At 43.6% G+C, this 19,089-nt stretch overlaps 1 protein-coding gene and 1 long non-coding RNA gene across 2 annotated transcripts; both read right to left on the bottom strand.

Moving 5' to 3' along the window:
- Positions 1 to 1,172: 1,172 nt before the first annotated feature.
- On the bottom strand, positions 1,173 to 5,453 carry LOC133118842 (uncharacterized). Its single transcript, XR_009706447.1, has 4 exons — positions 5,365 to 5,453; positions 2,608 to 2,749; positions 2,201 to 2,273; positions 1,173 to 1,400 (listed from the first exon to the last, which is right to left on the bottom strand). It is a non-coding gene; the product is annotated as an uncharacterized LOC133118842 (long non-coding RNA).
- Positions 5,454 to 6,162: 709 nt separating this feature from the next.
- LOC133121330 (cytochrome P450 2K3-like) lies at positions 6,163 to 11,294 on the bottom strand. The gene is made up of 4 exons (XM_061230531.1): positions 11,202 to 11,294; positions 10,218 to 10,346; positions 6,781 to 6,937; positions 6,163 to 6,384 (listed from the first exon to the last, which is right to left on the bottom strand). Exons 1-4 carry the CDS (start codon positions 11,216 to 11,218, stop codon positions 6,163 to 6,165), a joined length of 525 nt encoding a protein of 174 aa, XP_061086515.1. The 5' UTR covers positions 11,219 to 11,294.
- Positions 11,295 to 19,089: the final 7,795 nt, after the last annotated feature.

The raw sequence follows: 19,089 nt of genomic DNA, 5'->3' as shown, positions 1-19,089 counted from the left end.
TCCCTTGGCCGCTATCGGTGAGTCCACGTGATCCGAGAGTTCAGTTGCTATGTAAATTACGTTAGAATGAGCCATCCATCATCTTCACCCGCTTATCCTGAAGAGGGTTGCAGGGGGGCTGGAGCCTATCTCAGCATACATTGGGCGAAAGGCAGGATGTATGACAGGTCACCAGTCCATCAGAGGGCACACACACCACTCACTCACACACTCATACCTACGGGCAATTTAGACTCTCCGGGCAATCAGCCTAACCTGCATGTCTTTGGACTGTGGGAGGAAACCAGAGTACCTGGAGGAAACCCACGCAGACACGGGGAGAACATGCAAACTCCGCACAGGGAGGCCCCGGCCGACGGGAATTTGAACCCAGGACCTCCTTGCTGCGAGGTGGCAGTGCTAACCACTGCACTGCACTTTTGTCAAAACCCATTGAAACTACTACAGTCAATGTGGACAGTTTGAACTGCCACCAACAGCCATGTATGAGCACGTGAAGTAAATGCTATTGTTGTGTCACCATCTTCAAGCTCCATACATGTAAACAATGGAATGGTCAGTGAAATCTGCCTGTTTTTCGGTGCCGTCAGGGTCCAGCATTTACCATTGATGGAATGCTGGTAAAATGAGCGCTTAAGCCACAAAAACATTTCATCATTTCATCAAATTAAAATTCCACCCAAGCAGAATTATTGTCCACAACACATTAATTTAAGGTTAAACTGGGATTGTAATCATAATATTCATGTTGATTTCCGGAAATACATTTTTCGGTTGCCCTCCCTACTAATATAAGTCACAGTCAATCTGCAAGCTAACCAGCCTCCCAACCGTTAACTGCTAGGCAAACTAATGCTAGTCAAGAATACCATTCATCATCGGCTAGGTCAACTCCCGAAAACAACGGTTTCTTAATTTAGCTTTGGCCTTTTGCACGTTGAAATAATTGTACACTATATTTAATTGAAATAGTGTACATCCACCTACCTTGATGATCAGCAATTTACAATAGCTCCGTGAAGTTGGCAAATGTTGCTGCACTTTTTCAACCACTTCCGCTTTAAACCCCTTCGGTGCATCCACGTATGACAAATATTTAATTTTTGAAATATGTGAGACTGAGACAGGTGTGTGGGGGGTTTGGACCCAAAATGCACGACTCAGAAACCGTAGAGTAGTAAAGACCCATCAGGGCTTTATTTGGGGAATATCCAGGGAGCGTAGTCAAAAGCAATGTTCATACACGTAAATATCCAGCCAGAAAACCAAAGCGCAGTAATGAGGGAGAAGGCAGTCTTGTAATCGGTACACCATGCCAGAAAGCTGTCAGCAGGGCAGAAGTACAGGTGGGCGGTAGGCAGGCTCATGGTCAATGACGGCGCAAGAGTCAAGACCGAAGTCTGCTCCACGGGGAAAAAGCACAAAAACAACAGGCAAAGACGTGGTACAGGCAGGCAATAGTCAACAAAACAGAAATCAATAATCTTAGGTCAATAACAGGTTTGGATCGTAATGGGTAGACCAATGGCTTGACAATACCACTCAAAAGCTACACTGACCAACAGGAGAAAAACAATTTTGCACAGACATAACATGAAACTGAACTTATATGCAGGTGTAGACAGGTGTAGACAATTAGTTTGAGAGCCACAAGAGAATGGAAATCAGGTGAGGAGGATTGACAAGTTAACAAGGTAATTAGTAATCGTTAGTAATCAACCTATCCTGCCCTAGCATTAGTAAATTAGTAAATGACATGCACAAGAAACGTAAGGTAACATGAACACATGATTAGAATGTTAGTATTACCCAATCCTGATCTAGCATTAGCAGGTTAGTAAATAGACAAGGGAAATTGAAACAATTAGGGTGTGAGTGACAGAAAGGGAGAGAGAGAAAGCAGGAATGCAAGGTTTGCAGAAAGACACGAAAGTGTATGCTAAATCAATGGAAAGTACAACATAACATGGAACATAAATTGTGACATAACCAGTTTGCAAAACAATGACAATAAACTATATAACATGACATGGCAAGACTAACAATTAAATCGTAACTAAACCTGAAACATAACATGACATGAAACATAAAAACGTGGTGAGACAAGACTAACATAATACGTGACATGACAATAACATAACCAAGACAATAACTAAACATAAAACATGACATGACAAACATGACTGAGACACTTTTTCACCTCTGCAGGAGGAAGGTGAAGAAGAGGAAGAGCTCCATCTTGGCCAGGCTCTCTCCCAGACAGGCCCGTCACCCTGCAAAGAAGAGATAATCACAGCACATAAATACAGCTACAGAAGAAAGATAATCACAGCAAATGAATACAGCTACAGGAGAGAGATAATCAAAGCACATAAATACAGCTACAGGAGAGAGATTACATTTCATTAATGGCATTTGGCAGACACACTTATCCAGAACGACAGTTGACTAGACTAAGTAGGAGACAATCCCCCCTGGACCAATGCAGGGCTAAGGGCTTTGCTGTGGGGATCTTATTGTGGCTACACCGGGGATCGAACCACCGACCTTGTGGGTTGCAGTCATGTACCTTAACCACTATGCTACAGGCCACCGGTATCTCTGTACCTGCAGAGAATGGCATGAAAGCATTTATCTTGATGAAGCAGCCCTTCTCATCCAGGAAGTGGCCAGGGTTGAAGCTGTGGGGGGTCTCCCACTCCTCCCCATCCTGCAGCACTGACATCAGGAGTGGGATCACCATAGTTCCCTGTGACACACATGCACCCTGTCTCATCAGAAAAATCTAGCAATTCTTGATGCATATATTGAAATATATTGCAAAAAAATGTTTCTTAAAAATCAAAGGATATTAGACAAAGATCTGACCACATTTATGAGAAAGTCCTTGAGAAAGGACAAAGAAAGGCAAAGGCTCCATGCTTCTCAGCTGGGGCAGTATTCTACTGGTTGATGTCCAGTTTCAGTCGGTGGAACAGCTTGACAAGATATGTAGTAGAGTCAGGTTTGAAACTGATTACTTCTCTCTTGACCAGGGGTGTTCAGTCTTATCCTTGCATTTAGCCCAACACTATCACACATGATTAAACCACACTTTGAAGCCATTCTTGAACTGACTGCACTTGTTTTGAATGTTAAATGAGAAGACGAGTCATGAATGTGGATACGTTTTTTATCCAGTGCCTGAACAACCACACCAACAACATCTGGGCTACAGCGCACTTCCAGTGATATGCATCAGGCAAATGCAGTACTACCTAGATTCCAATAGATGTCTGTAACGTGTATCTTAGACCCAACCCACAACTCAGGTTGTTGTTGTGGAAGTAGAAAACCAGCTGGTCTGACTCCAGAGAGGGAAAAGGTTCAGAACATCATAGAGACCATGGACATTACAACAAATAAAATACTAGCTGAACAAACAATTTATGAAAAGACGTTAAAGATTCATTTCAGCACATGACAAATGGGTTTGCAGGATTATTTATTCTCAATATTGTCCTGTTTTCACCCGGTTGAGAATGTTCTCCTAGTAGTGCGTCACACAAGGATAACCACACTTCTTATCCCTCCCTATAACTCGTGACCCATAGTTTGCGCCGCTCACCTCCAGGCAAGACAATGCAAATATTTGACTAGGTTCACTTAACCCTCCTGTTATGTTCAACTTTAGGGCACAGCAATAATTGACCCGGTGCATGTTTCACCATCTGAAAGTAGTTGAAAAATATATTTTTCTCCATAAACATTATCTTTAGCTCAATATCAATTTAATTAATATTTAGTGTAATCACGTTTTTCACCTCTTACAGATCCTGGTTTACTGATGAGAATCAATTCGTTTTCCATTAAAAAAAATATTTTCAAACAGTTTTTTTCTGTACACTGGCAAAAATTAGTCATTCACCACATTTGCTTCAACACATTCTTATTTTATTTTGTTTTTTTTCCATCATTTTTGAAATAGTTTCTGTTATGGGGGCATGTTGATTAATTCAAACAATACATCTCTTCTGTTAGGTGTCAAACTGTCCCTTTAAATTCAAATATACACGTTGAAACACGTTGAATACACGTGTCTGTGTCTATGAAGCACATGAGTGGCAGTGTGTCACCACATGTTTTGGGCAAATTAATTTTTTGCACTTGAAGCATGGTGCTCCTCCAATAGGCTTACCAGTATACACCTGCATGTTCAATGCATAGCTTGAACAAGCTGCCCAGATCTTTATGCCATATTTTGCTGGCTTTGAAGGCATGTATTGCCTAAAGGGGCAGCGACCTCTGAATGCCACCAGACCAGACTTTCGTCCACGGTGACATTAGGACCTGGGTTGTAGAGTAGTGGCAGCCGCTCTACCCACTTGTCCCACACTGTCCTAATAGCTGCCAGCTTATCTCTCTCCCGTCCGCCAGCTCTTTTCTCCCGATTATCAAACCTGATGACCCTTGAGAAAATATGAAAGGTCCCCAAAGACATGGTGGCTCAGAATATGGCCCTGCCTGTCTCTGCATCTCACAGGCTGGCTGTCGATTCACCTTTGGACTTATAAACCCCAGCCAGGATGAGAAGCCCCAAATAAGCCCCACAAGTGCTTATTGTCCATTTCTCTCCACTCCTGCCCAAAAACACGCCTCCCTTCCAAATTAGTCATTTCTGGAACAACTTTCCGGATTGAATCAGGAATGACCAACTCAAAAGCAGATCAGGGGTTGCAAATTGCGGGTCAATTTGACTATTAGACTATTTCTGGTTATATTCATTTAGCTTTAACTAGTTAGCTTTCATAAGGTGACGACATCGATAACGTATTGTTCTGTCCCCAATGTGTGTGGGTGCTGGACACACAAATAGACAGACAGCGAACAATGGGCTTCAAGAGACAGTCGGAGGTGGAGTAAAGTTTGAAGGGTCTTTTACTCTCCTTTCTCTCAAAACGTTTTTTAGTTTGTAAAACTGAAATGATACAAAAAAGCACCACAATGCTATATGACATCACATGTATATAAAATAAATAACATGAAAGTTAAGTTACAAAGCGATGAAGTACTACACAGTATATCACTTTTAAATGATATGTAACTAGCTGTAAATAACTTGTAGATATTCGTAAGTAGCTTGAGCTCATTTGTATACATATACCGTAACACTGCACATCACAGAGATATGAACCGAAACGGTGCTAGCGCTATCACGAAGCTAACCTTAACTAAAAACAACAGTGAAGATAGCACATGCCAATGCACAGAGACTAACAGGAAACTAGCATTAGCTTGGCAAACATATAATGGACACCAGTGTTCACTTGCATAAACAACACAAAGTGCTCAAAACGCATTAATTTGCTGCTGCAAATGACGTACTTACAACCGATACAACCAAGACACGATTGTACAAAGAAGTGGAAAGATAGAACTGTGCAGCTAAAACGTGACCGCATGTATGGGGGCTCACATGAGAAATGAAACTTAAGAAAAACAAAACAAAGGACGCAATGACCCCTGTGGCCACTAGAGGGGCGTCAACCATAAATAAATGACACAGTTCTTATAGAACATGATAATCATCATTGGACAAGTCAGCGTCCTTACCTTAGCTATCAATACTAATGATATACTAAGTTAGCTAGCTCATGGAAATTCAGTTTCCCAAGATGAGCACACATCATGGAGATAGCTATGGTAACAAACAACAATGTGTGGAAAGTGGGAGCATGGTTTGCCTATCACAGCTAATTGACAGTTCTCATTTCCACACCCTGACATTTGGGTGAACTTTTATAGTAGGAAATGTAGGCTTAGAAAAATATTTAAATAAATAATAATAAAAAATGTATGCACATTTGTTTTGTTGTTGCCTAAAGACAACTGGCAACCATGTTACTCCTTTAAAAGGCATCCCACCTTTCCTGGAAGGTTCAGGAGTCCCTGGGAATTTGTCACGTGCTCCCTGATACCCGCCCAAAAAAGCAATCTGTAGCTACTACAGGCAGAAATGAAGTTTACAAAGTTGCATTTATTCCAGTGAAAATTGACGAAAGTCCCGCATTGCAAGAAAACTGCAAGGTTGGGTCCGACTTGGCTGAAGCCAGCATATTTAGTAGTATTCATACAGTTCCTAAGTATCTCTCCCATTTTTGTGGTTATTTTACCATTTTCAGTTCAACTGAGCCACGGTCCAGTTCTGCCTTTCCATACCTCCTGCTGCTGAACTAGGAAGGAGTCCACAAATCCCCTGAGATCCTGGGGGTTGAGTGTGTCCTTCAGTCCCTGCACCAGCCCCTTAATCTCGTCAATGTTGTCATCGTTGTCCTTAAAAATCTGTGCCCGATTCACCAGCCACCGGCTACAACACCAGCGCAGCCAGGGGAACATGTTGTACACCTGCAGTAACCAGCCCAAATCACCAAACAGCTCAGGAAATCTCATGAGAGATTTCAGTTTTTTAGATTTTTAATCAATTTGCTTAAATTGCTGAAAACATGTTTTCAATTTCTCATTATGGATTATGAGTGTAGATTGATGGGCAAAATTGTATCTATTTAAATCTACAACAGAATGACGTGTGCAAAAAGTGAAGGGGTCTGAATATTTTTCTGAAGCCACTGTACTTGCAATATTAACCATGCAATTTAAAAGGTTAATAAACTTCATGTAGACTTCCAGAATTATTAATGATATTAGTTAACATCTGAGATAATCTACCTTCCTCAGGAAGAATTACAAAGCTTAAAATGTCTAGCTGTATAAAGAAGGACAATTACTTAAAAGCACCAGTACCAGTATTTCAGCTGAACCACACAGGTGGATAAATGTGTTGTTCCTGTCGACCATTTTTTGGAAGGCGGGGTCACTGTAGTCAAAGCGGCTGCCGTACACAATGGAGCAGATTATGTTGGAATAATTCAGTGGCTTAGTGGTGTCAAAAGGCTCACCTAAACACAAAAAAAGCGTAAACAAAATACCAAAAAAAGAATAGATGAAAAACAGTGAGGATGCATAATTCACCAAATTAGTACAGAATAAAATAAAGGACACTAAATAATTTCTGAAAACACTATTCACAAATACAACACAAAATATATAAATAGGATTTGAGGTGGTAGCGAGCAATGTAAACCATGGTGTGCAAAATTAAACATTTAGCAAGGTTATTGCACAAGGTATGAATGGGTCTTTATAACTACTGCTCTTTACCTATTACATTACATTACATTATTGGCATTTGGCAGACACTCTTATCCAGAGCGACGTACAACAAAGTGCATACCCATAACCAGGGATAAGTGCGCTGAAAGACCCTAGAGGGAAGTACAATTTCAATTGCTACCCGTACAACAAAGATAAGGACCAGGGCCTATCATTCTTTCTTTTTTCTTTTTTTTTTTTCTTTTTTTAACAAACAAACAAACAGCAAAGCAAAAGTGACCAAACTTAACTGTCCAAATACTGCTTACCTAGCCAACTAAAAATACCGAAACACAAAGTAAATCACGAAGACAACAATTAAGGTTCACAGGGAGGTAGGGAGGGATGGGGAGAGGTGCTGCTTGAAGAGGTGTGTCTTCAGTTTGCGCTTGAAGGTGGGGAGAGATTCTACAGTTCTGACCGCAATGAGGAGTTCGTTCCACCACCGTGGAGCCAGAACAGACAGTAGTCGTGAGAGTGAGGTGGAGGTTCGGAGAGGGGGAGGTGCCAAGCGGCCTGTGGAGGCTGAACAAAGAGGTCTGGCAGGGGTGTAGGGTCTGATGATTTTTGTAGGTAAGCTGGGGAAGACCCCTTAACTGCTTGGAAGGCTAGCACCAATGTTTTGAATTTGATGCGAGCCATGACAGGCAGCCAGTGGAGGGAAGTAAGCAGGGGGGTGACGTGTGAGTATTTGGGAAGGTTGAAGACCAGACGAGCTGCTGCATTCTGGATAAGTTGGAGGGTCTGATGGCGGACGCTGGGAGGCCAGCCAAGAGGGAATTGCAGTAGTCCAGGTGGGACAGAACCATCGCTTGGACCAGGAGCTGGGTCGAGTAGGGGGTGAGAAAGGGGCGGATTCTCCGTATGTTGTATAGGAAGAACCTGCAAGACCGGGTCACCGCCGCAATGTTCTCGGAAAGGGACAATTTGCTGTCCATCACCACGCCGAGGTTCCTTGCACTGGGTGATGGCGTGAGTGTGGTATCCCTGAGGGAAATTGAGAGATCCAGGTGGGGAGAGGCATTAGCAGGGATGAATATCATTTCAGTCTTACCTGGGTTGAGCTTTAGCTGGTGGTTGTCCATCCAGCTCTGGATGTCACTCAGGCAAGCAGAGATATGGGCTGAAACCTGTGTATCAGATGGTGGGAACGAGATGAAGAGTTAGGTATCGTCCGCATAGCAGTGGTAGGATAGCCCATGTGCAGTAATCACAGGGCCAAGGGAACAAGTGTAAAGAGAAAAAAGAAGCTGGCCTAGGACTGAGCCCTGGGGAACTGGGGAGCCCTGTGGCAAGGGGCTGAGGTGTCGATACCGTACCAGCCCAGGCAACCTGGAAGGAGCGACCAGAGAGGTAGGACTCAATCCAGTCCAGGGCTGTGCCACAGATGCCCGTTGCTGACAGGGCGGAGAGGAGGATGGAGTGATCCACAGTGTCGAAGGCAGCAGAGAGATCTAGAAAAATGAGAACAGAGGAGAGGGAGGCTGCTCGTGCGGCATGGAGCGACTCACTGACGGAGAGGAGCGCGGTCTCTGTCGAGTGGCCCAATCTGAAGCCAGACTGATGGGGGTCTAGCAGGTTGTTGTTAGAAAAGAAAGAAGAAAGTTGAGTAGAAGCGGCTTGTTCTATGGTTTTAGAAAGAAAAGGAAGAAGAGATACCGGGCGGTAGTTCTGGATGATGGAGGGATCCAGAGTAGGCTTTTTTAGCAGCGGAGTGATGTGGGCCCTCTTGGAGGATGCTGGAAAACAGCCAGAAGACAGGGAGGAGTTGACAAGGGAGGTGACAAATGGGTGAATGTCAGGTGTGATAGTCTCGAGAAGAGAAGAGGGGATAGGGTCAAGGGCACAGGTTGTAGGGCGGTGGGAGAGCAGGAGTTGAGAAACATCAGAGTCTGTAAGGGGGGAGAAAGTAGAAAAGGAAGGGATGGGCCTAGAGGGGGGGAAAGGGCACAGTAAGGGGGGCAGTGGTTGTAAAGGATCTGCGGATGACTGTGACCTTTTCATCGAAAAAATCAGCAAAGTCATCAGCAGCGAAGGAAGACTGAAGTGGAGGAGGCGGTGCGTTGAGGAGAGAGGAGAAAATGGAGAACAGTTTCCGGGGTTAGAAGTGGAGTTCTGAATTTGTGTTTGATAGTATTTTGCTTTGGTGGCAGTGACAGCGGAAGAGAATGCCGCCAGGAGAGACTGGTAAATTGTGAGGTCTAAAGGGTCTCTGGATTTTCCCCACTTCCTCTCCGCTGTGCGGAGGCTGGTCCTGGAGGTACGGAGGGTGTCAGATATCCAAGGACTGGGGGGGGGGATGTGCGAGGCGGCTTTGAGACGGGGGACAGAGAGAGTCAACGGCGGAGGAAAGAGATGAAAGGAGGGTGGCAGATGCAGAGTCAGTGGGGAGTTTGGAGAAGGATTCGAGAGGGGGGAGTGAGGCGACAGTGACAGTGGTGGCAAAGGAAGAGGGTGAGGGGGAGTGGAGGTTACGGCGGGCTGAGGAAGTGTGGATGGGAGGAGGGGGAGGAGGATGGGGAGGAAGAGGGAGGGAGAATGAGATGAAGTGGTGATCAGATGTATACAGAGGGGTAACCGTGAAATCGGAGCATGAGCAGTTCCTCACAAAGACAAGGTCTAGGATATTGCCCGCCTTGTGGGTTGGAGGAGAGTGTTGCAGGGAGAGGCCGAAGGAGTGGAGTAGCGGTAGGAAGGCAGCAGCCTGAGAGGCTTCAAGGTGGATGTTGAAGTCTCCAAGGAGAATCAGTGGGGTGCCATCCTCAGGGAAGGAGCTGAGGATTCTATTCACAGCAAGAAGGTTCTTGGTTCGAGTTCCAGTTTGACATCCAGGAGCAGATTTTTGGCAAGAAATTTTCCTTTATCAATGAGGGAACTAACTTAATTTCTCCAGATGCAAGTCAGCATCCCTATGTGCCCACTGGGGGCTTGAACCAGCAACAGTTGCCAGTGTAGGTTACCCTGACAGAGGGCTACCGCATTTTCAAAACAAAATGTTGATTGAATTCAGGCCTATTCCTTTCTTATCTTTAAAATTTGCAAACACCTCGATGAGGTGCCATGATTCCTCGATGATCTTCTCCTCGCTCCCCCTCTTGCCCATTCCAAAGTCTTGCAGGGTGGAGAGGGAGAAGCGTCTCATCTCCTTCCAGGAGTCTCTGTTGGCGAAAACAACACCTGGGTGAGGGCAGGAAGGCACAGGGGATATTTTAGATTTTTCAGAATCTTTTCTTACATTTTGTGTTACAAACAGCAACAGATGATGTGTAGGTCTGGTATGGTGCCTGGAAATAAATACAAATTGGGAAGACGGCTCAGCAGTAAGATAAAGCAGAAACACTCCAACCAGCTAGCAAGCACCTCTCAGATGCTAGCAAGCACCTCTCAAATCACTGTCAGATCTTTGGGATGTTGTAGAAATCAGCACTACCGCAGTGGGCTGGCAGAATGTTCCCCAAGTACTTATATTAACAGCTGATCCTCCTCTGGAATGCTTTGCCTCAATTGTCCAATAGTGCACCACTGTAATGCTGATTTCATTATTTGTAAACTACCAGCGACCAACAGCTGTGCCAATGTCGGTCTGCTAGTGGCCATTTCAGGGCTGTTCAACTGGAGCAAAGCATCCCAACAGAAAGACTATTGGCTCTTTGATCACTGTGGATGGGACCGGGAGGGTTGAGGGCAGAGGCATGATGGACACCCAAAGTCGGTAGTAAGAAATCAAACCACCTGAGAGATGACTGCTCTTACCGCCTGAGCCAATGTCGCCTTTTTACGGTAATAAATCATCAGCATAGATCTGGCCAGGATTTGTTGACTCTGGGAATGTCTGTTCTTATCATTTTAGATTAGAGTACTGTTTAAAATCTTATTAATGTATTGTACATGGCATTCTTCTTCTTCTTATTTATATGAATATTACTGTTATTATTATTATTAATAATAATAATAATAATAATACTAATAATAATAATACGAATAATGATAATAATCCTGTTTTCAGTCCTTACCTCACAGAGAGACACATGGAGCTGGAGCAGGTCCAGCTGGAGCAGGTTCCCAAGGAGGGGCAGGGGTCTGGGTCCCGGTGGGTCTTTTCCAGGTCCAGGGGTGGAGGAGAGCAGGTAGAGCAAAAACAGCACCAGCACCACCCCCAGAACGATCAAAGGAGGGGGCATCTGGGGTAAAAGCTCCTCCAACATGCCTCCTGATGAACTGATCAGCCCCAAATACAGGAGAGATAGAAAGGGAGAGACAAGAAGTACATTTCCTTTTATTTTCCAGAGAGGGATGGAGCAATAATTTGGGTGGACCAAATTATAAACCAGTTATGCCTGCAATGTTTGGAGGATTATGCAATTGCAAAACAGAATACGTAAAAGAAATAATGCACAACGTAACAGAAAAATGGAAGTCCAGTCAATTATAATTTAGGACGGCCACAGTAGTTGAGCTCAGAAATGCCTACAGCTTGTACATAAGGTTGCAGCCGATACGGTTCTTACTAGAACTAAAAATGAGTATATCAGTCCGGTGCTCAAAACCCTTTCACGGCCTGACTATTACATTTAGAATTGATTGTAGGATCCTGTTGTTAACTTATAAAGCTTTAAAAGGCTTGGCTCCAGAATATCTCCTTACTCTCCTCCAACAACTACGTTCTCTAGATGCTGGCTATTTCAAAATTCCAATTATATCTAAAATTAGGATGGACGGAAGAGCCTTCTCTAATAGAGCTCCTATTTTATGGAATAATCTTCCCAGGCATATTCAGGCTTCAGACACACTGTCTATCTTTAAATGCAGACTCAAGACCCATCTCTTTAGTGAATCCCATAGCTAAAAGTGTGCAGATCATTGGGTGCAATATAGCTGAGAAGCTGAGTGGACACAACACGCTCCAGCACCTTAGACATAGAAGTCAGGCCGGAGGTTAGTCGAAAAATGTAGGTTTTCAGAATCACTTTTTTAGTGTGGTTATAACTGCAGCAGCTTTTAAAGCTACAGGTACAATGCCCATATCAAGGAACATGTTGTGCAGTTTAATCAGTGCAGTTTGGATAGCATCCAAAATCGTATTTGTGCCAAATTAAAAAGGCCTTGCAGGCCTGATGAACTGAACACAGACACAGGCAGACAGTGTATCATAGTCATGACTGAGCATGTTCGTTTGATAATATTTTCAAGGTGAAAGTCCTGCATAATATGCATTTAAGGAATTTGGTCTTGTTCGGTGAGACTGCCAGGCGACTGAACCAAATATCCCACCGGGTTATGAAGCTACGACTGTTTTCTGATTAACGTTGCAGTTTATTTGAAGCAGAGCACGGTTGACATTGGGAATTACTGTGCGGAATGATAGAAGAGAGGGATTCTCATCCACCATCCTAAAGGCCAACAAAGATAGTCTAATGAGTCTGTGTATGTGTATGTGTATGAAGTTGGTGCACAAACTTGTGTCTGTGTATTTGAATGTGTTCATGCGAGTGTTCGCTTATATGCAAGTACGCATGTGTACTGTGCAAGTGTGTGTATGTGTGTGCATTTCTCTACTCTGTATATGGGGGTACTTGGCTATCAGCAGCAGGCCCCATCTCAGGGTGGTTGCAGTGGTGTCTGTCCCTGCTGCAAACAGGTGGTAGAAGTTCAGGTTGTCATTGTGGAAGTAGGAACCTGGCTAGTCTCCTGAACAGGTACAGAACACCATACACAATAAAATAAAGCATTAGTTGGACAAACAATTTCTGAAAGATGTTAATGCATTTCAGTATGGGATAAGAGGTACTTATTTAACACAAGCCTATGCAGGAGTTTATGAACACAACAAGACTAATTTTTTCAGCTTACATAAAACTTCAACTGATTTCTGCCACCTTTGCTAGCATGGGAGTGCCAGCTTCAGACCATTAAATCACCATGAAATAACATTTTGAACACATTTCTTGGTAGATAATTGTGCCATCTGAATTAGTTCATCTAGCTAGCAAGAAAAGGGTATGTGTGTTGACAAATTAACGAGCTGGCAAACTGACTTTAACCACACAAGATTGATTTTGTTGTCTCACATATAGGATTGCCAACTCCCTGTGATTATATTATGAAAGATGCTGGGAGTCTTCCAGCCAATCCAGGAGGGTTGGCAACCCTACTTGCATCGAAAGTAGTAACCAACCAGAATGGCAATGAAAAACCCAAGCACTTACCAAATATTAAGACCCAGTCCAAGTCAATCAATCCATCACTTTGTAGTTCCTATGCAGACTGACAAAGCAAATTTGTCAGTGTGCTAGAAATGTATCAGCTTATCAGCTGTCCTATATTGTTCATATTCTGCAGTTACATTACATTACATTATTGGCATTTGGCAGACGCTCTTATCCAGAGTGATGTACAGTTGATTAGACTAAGCAGGAGACAATCCTCCCCTGTAGCAATGCAGGGTTAAGGGCCTTGCTCAAGGGCCCAACGGCTGTGCAGATGTTATTGTGGCTTGACGGGGGATCAAACCACCAACTTTGCATGTCCCAGTCATCTACCTTAACCACTACACTACAGGCCGCCCTATCATTTGCAGTTATCATTTGTGCAGTATACAATGAGTCCAGAGCAGAGTAATTTGGGAGAGACACAAGCCTAGAGGTGAGGTTTTACAAAATAAATCTCTTCAGCAAGTGATCAACTTTCTGTGAAAACAATTTAAAAATCATAACATCTGCTGTCTCTGCCCACAGTAAGGATTAAGCAGAGTGCAGTTCAGATCAGTCCCAGTTCTGCTTCTCTCTCTCCATACCTCCTGCTGTCGAACTAGGAAGGAGTCCACAAATCCCCTGAGGTCCTGGGGGTCGAGTGTGTCCTTCAGTCCCTGCACCAGCCTCTTAATCTCCCCAATGTTGCTTTTGATGTTGTTCAAAATCTGGGTCCGAATTCACCAACAACCGGCTACAACACCAACTCAGCCAGGGGAACATGTTGTACACCTGCAGTAACCAACACAAAAGCAAAACGGGCTCAGCATCATAATCACAAAAACCTGGAATTAAATCTACTTTCCAACCAGAATGGACTGGTATAGATCCTGAAATACAGAACCCAGGCTAGAGCTTGTAATGTCTTGGCATTGGGGCCCAGCTGTACCTGTAGCTCCAGCATTTACCAACTGACACTTGGGTCTCCAATGTTGTACTATACTGTACAGTAATAATTGCAAAGCTCAAAATGTAAGTAATTCACTGGCTGATTGGTGTCAAAAGGCTCACCTAAAGACCAAAAAAAGAATAAATAAAAATCTTTTTTTTCCCAGAAAGCACGTTTATTGGACCAAAATTACTTTTAAGCTTTGCCATCTTTGCAACAAATGTAAATGTATATTACATGGAGCAATTACAGTGGATTCTAAACTCAGTCGTTGTGTACAATTAAGGTACGATGCATCAAGCCCCCAAAGTTAAAAAATTGAACTTTGAACCCATCTTGTGTGCCCAAGATAAAAATACTTTTACCATTGCCTACTGGCAGCAATTGGCAGAGCCACATCTCCCTTTGTCTCACCTATCCTTTATAGCAGAGAATTGAGATGATTCAATGCGAGACTAGTTTATGAAATGTAGTAGGGCCAAATTTAATTTGTCAGATAATTTGACACTAGACACATACAATTATCCTAGAATGTTTAATCAATGTATATGAAATAGGGCCCAACTCCTTTGTCTTACTGATAATAATAATAATAATAATAATAATAATAATAATAATAACAACAACAACAACATTGTCCTTACCTCACAGAGAGACACATGAAACCATTTGCGGTCCAGTAGCAGCAGGTTCCCAAGGAGAGGCAGGGGTCTGGGTCCCGGTGGGTGTTTTCCAGGTCCAGGGGTGAAGGAGAGCAGGTAGAGCAAAAACAGCACCAGCACCACCCCCAGAAGGGTCAAGGGTGAGAACATCAGGGGTAAAAGCTCCAACAAGCTGAACTTTTTTTCAGAGAGGTAGGTTTGACTGTAAACCAGTTATACCCGCTTCTTTTTTTTTTATGTACTCTGCAATATACAAATTATGCAATTGTAATTCATGAAGTAGAGGGGACATCAAACACTTTTTTCAGTTATGAGTAATAAGACTGGATTCTCTACAAAGAACAACAAAACTGAGGCATGAATCATATAATTCATTATTGTAGGGACTACAACTTCCACATTCCCACAGGAAAATTCTGCGACGTCCACCACGAATGACGTCTAACTTGGTTCAGCCAATCCCGTAATGGCGGGAGCAATAAACGGTCCCGTATAAGAGCAAGACACGTTCTTGGGATCTCTCTTCTGGCTCTTCTGCTTTTTCTGCCTCTTCTGCTTGTTCTCTTCGACGCACCCTTTTTGGACAGTCGCTTCAGCTCATCTGCTCCGAGACTCGGACAGAGGCTGAATGCTGCACAGCGCACTACCAGGCCTACGGACACACCCAGTTACCTCGCGGTAACTACGTGGCCTATAGTGAGTGGAAATTGTTGTACGCGGAACGCTACATCAGTTTACCCCAATAAAGCCCAACAACGAAACAGCAACGAACTTTTACACCTGGAAAAGGACCAGCGGATCAGACGACAACGCGCTGCTAAGACGGGAACACCCCAGCCTGCGCATCTCTCCCGGACACCATTCACAGCACCATCGCCGCTTCTACAAGGACAGCATGTCTTTTGGATCCAGCAATGCGTATGGACTCAGTAAGAAAACAAACATTCAGGCATAGCCAGTGTTTAGTTTAGTCTTAACTGTTTTTGTGAATCTGTGTTTCAATATTTACCATCCAACCATTGTAATGTGTTTGGTTAGCTACATATATATGTACGTGAATTGATTCGCCGTCTTTTGCGCATATATAGAGTAAAACTACGCAAGTAGTCCCTTCTCACAGCTAACTCTAACTCATTACCACACCCAGAACTCTAGCGACACGCGCGCTTGCGCGCGCCACACACACGCACACACACATACCAAACTAAATTTCCTTACTAACTTCCCGTTAGTTTATCTGTTATGTGTTTGTATGTTTGTTTAATAAATATATTTTATTAAACCCCGGTGTCCGTTTTGGAATCGCATAGACATGAGAGCCGAGTTAAAGCAGTCTTTCGAAGAACTTCCAACCTTCAGGTTATCGGTATGTTCAATCATTAATATTGGTTATTTTAATTAATTGAAATACTATATTTGTGGTTGGATATTTCTGATAACAGTAATTTTATGAGACTGATTACTTTTCGCAGTTATACTGCAACACAACGTTTAACTGGCGCCCCGGTTTCGTAGAGAGTAAAATCCCTGCGTTATTTGGCGGCCCGTGCAAGGACCCTACATAATTTGGAGTCCCGTGCGAGGACCCCTACATATTTTGGCGCCCCGTGTGAGGAAGACTAGCTTTGGCTCAAATTTCATGTCTTGTGACTTCATAACGAATTCCCCATCCTAATTTGGAGCTCTGCGTGAGAAAGACGAGCTTTGGCTCATGTCACGTGCCTCCAGAACGAATTCTCGGCATTCTTTCTCAGCTAAATTGCCACCAGTGCAATCTTTTGAAAATACCGCTAGATGTCACCCTTGTACCATTTTTGAAAGCCTGCATGAGCCGCTTTCTCAATATACTGCCCCCTCGTGTAACATTGTGGCATTACATTCGTAATCTTACACGGTAGTTTGTTGATTGGCATTTACCTTCCGGTATAATACGTATTATCAATAATAGTATTATTAGCCGCACTGTATTATTAATTATAATTACTTGGTCAAAGTAATTTTAATAATTAATTGAATTTTACATTTAAATCCAAATTTAATTGTAATTTCAACCAATCACATTCTGGTATTTAGGATTAATGTGATCAGCATCACAGTTCCTATTTTACGGTCTGAATATCCGCCATATGTTTGTTCATTTTGCTGTTGTTGCATTGCAGTACCGCTAGTGCAACTCGAGTCCCTGTGTGATGCTATAGCTACCTTGTACTATAGTTATAGAGAATATTCAAAGAGCGTTTTAAATTCTTTATCCTTCATCACAACTTGTATGTTGGATTGTGATATTGGGAAACAATTCATTGCCAACTGTTAGGAGCTCAAGGCCCTTGTCAAATTGTTAACTTCAAGAGTACCCTCTTAAGTTACTGATTTTAGCTTTTAGCTTTATTTGGCTTGAGATATGGAACCCATATCTATTGATGAGTACCTTTCCTTTTTAGCCCAAGGTTTAGCACCTGGCTACATAGCTTTCCTGAATCAGATGAACCTCACTGATTGTAGGAAAGAAATGTTCTCATTAATCAACGAGAAAGGTCACTCCCCCAACCATTCAAAAGACCCAATTCTAAGTTGTCTGGTCTTGAATTTTGCCAGACAGATTAGTCTTGCTCTTCAGAGCAACAAAAACTTAGACTCAGAGATGGCATACCTCAGAGGACAACACACCAGTGTTTTACTTGAGCTTCAAACTGTTGGCAAGAAAGCAGTACAATACTTGCGTGATCTGCATTCAGCCGAATCAGATCTTTGTTCCTACAGAGAGGAATTATTTCAGTTGAAGAGTAGATGCCACAAGCTACTGCATCCACTCTCTTCTGTAAGCCTGCTTTCTCAGGCTTGCCCAACTCCAGCTTCTCCTGCTTCCTCCTTACACCACAAGGCAGGGGAAGGGGGGTCACAAATTGATTCGGGTTTGTCAGATCCCGGTTCCACAACTTGCTCTGATGGACACTCGTCAGTCTCCTCAGATTGCAGTGCTGTTGACCACCCATGCAATGGTTTGCCCACCTCTTCCCTGGAGAGGGAAAGGGGGGACTCCATCCCAACGGTGGTCCATCTCCGCAAGGGAGAAACAGTCAGGCAAGTACAGGACTGCACCTTCCATGCCCACCCCTCTCATGAGGAGGTCAGGGAACCCTCCCGTGGACACGGTAGAGGAGATCTAACGTTATTAATTGGGCACACAAAAAGCAACGCTAATCCCGCTAGCTTTCCCTTTATAACTGAGAGGATAGGTGACAGCTCTGTACAGTACACTGACAGCGACAATTCATCTTCTGCCAACCATTGTGAGAATGACAGTTTTGTAGCTCCACCCCCTAAACCAAACCGAGGACGTCGAGCTCTGCATGAAACGCATTCACATTCAAATGTGATTTCAGTCTCTCCTTCTCCAAACAGGCAGACTAGTGCAACTTCACATGGTCTTCGCTTTGAGGAGCTAGAGGCCATGGCGAAGTATGTCCACACATTTGACCCGAAGGACTCCGAATTTAACATTCAGAGTTACTTGAGGGAAGTTGACTACTGTCTCTCGGATCTGCCCAGGGCAACCGATCGAGAAAAGGTACGACTTGTATGGAAAACCTCAACCAGAGAGATCCATACATTTATGGAACAACTTCCACCACAGGTTCGTTCCAGCTATCCCAAGGTTTGTGAAGCGTTGGTAGCTGAGTACCTGCCACGGTTTGATCAGGCCACAGCCATGATCAAATCTGTGGAGGTTAAACACAGCCGTACAGAAAGACCAAAAGACTTTTACCAACGTCTTAAACATGCTTTTTTCCAGGGCAGAAACGGACCAGGCTTAGATGAAGATCAAGCCTTCAAATCCCTTTTTGTGCACAACCTGCACCCCTGTGTCCGAACTCATGTTTCACTGTTTTCAAGGGGCCAGCACTCAGCCCTTGAATTAAGAAATGAAGCCCAAATGGTCTGGGACACTTTAAGGATTGTGCCCAGGAACGAGGTATTGGAAACAGCTGAGCACGTTGTTCCAACCAAGCCCGCCGGCACTTCCCAAGTTGCCCCATTAAAATCTAATGGCTCAAAACAACGGCATGTGAGTAAGTTCCCGGTTAAGAGCCACCGTGGTCGC

The sequence above is a fragment of the Conger conger genome, chromosome 2, assembly GCF_963514075.1.
Source record: "Conger conger chromosome 2, fConCon1.1, whole genome shotgun sequence".
In the NCBI taxonomy this organism is placed as follows: Eukaryota; Metazoa; Chordata; class Actinopteri; order Anguilliformes; family Congridae; genus Conger; species Conger conger.
Note: the sequence above shows the minus strand (reverse complement) of the source record. Positions and strands in the feature narration are given on the sequence as shown.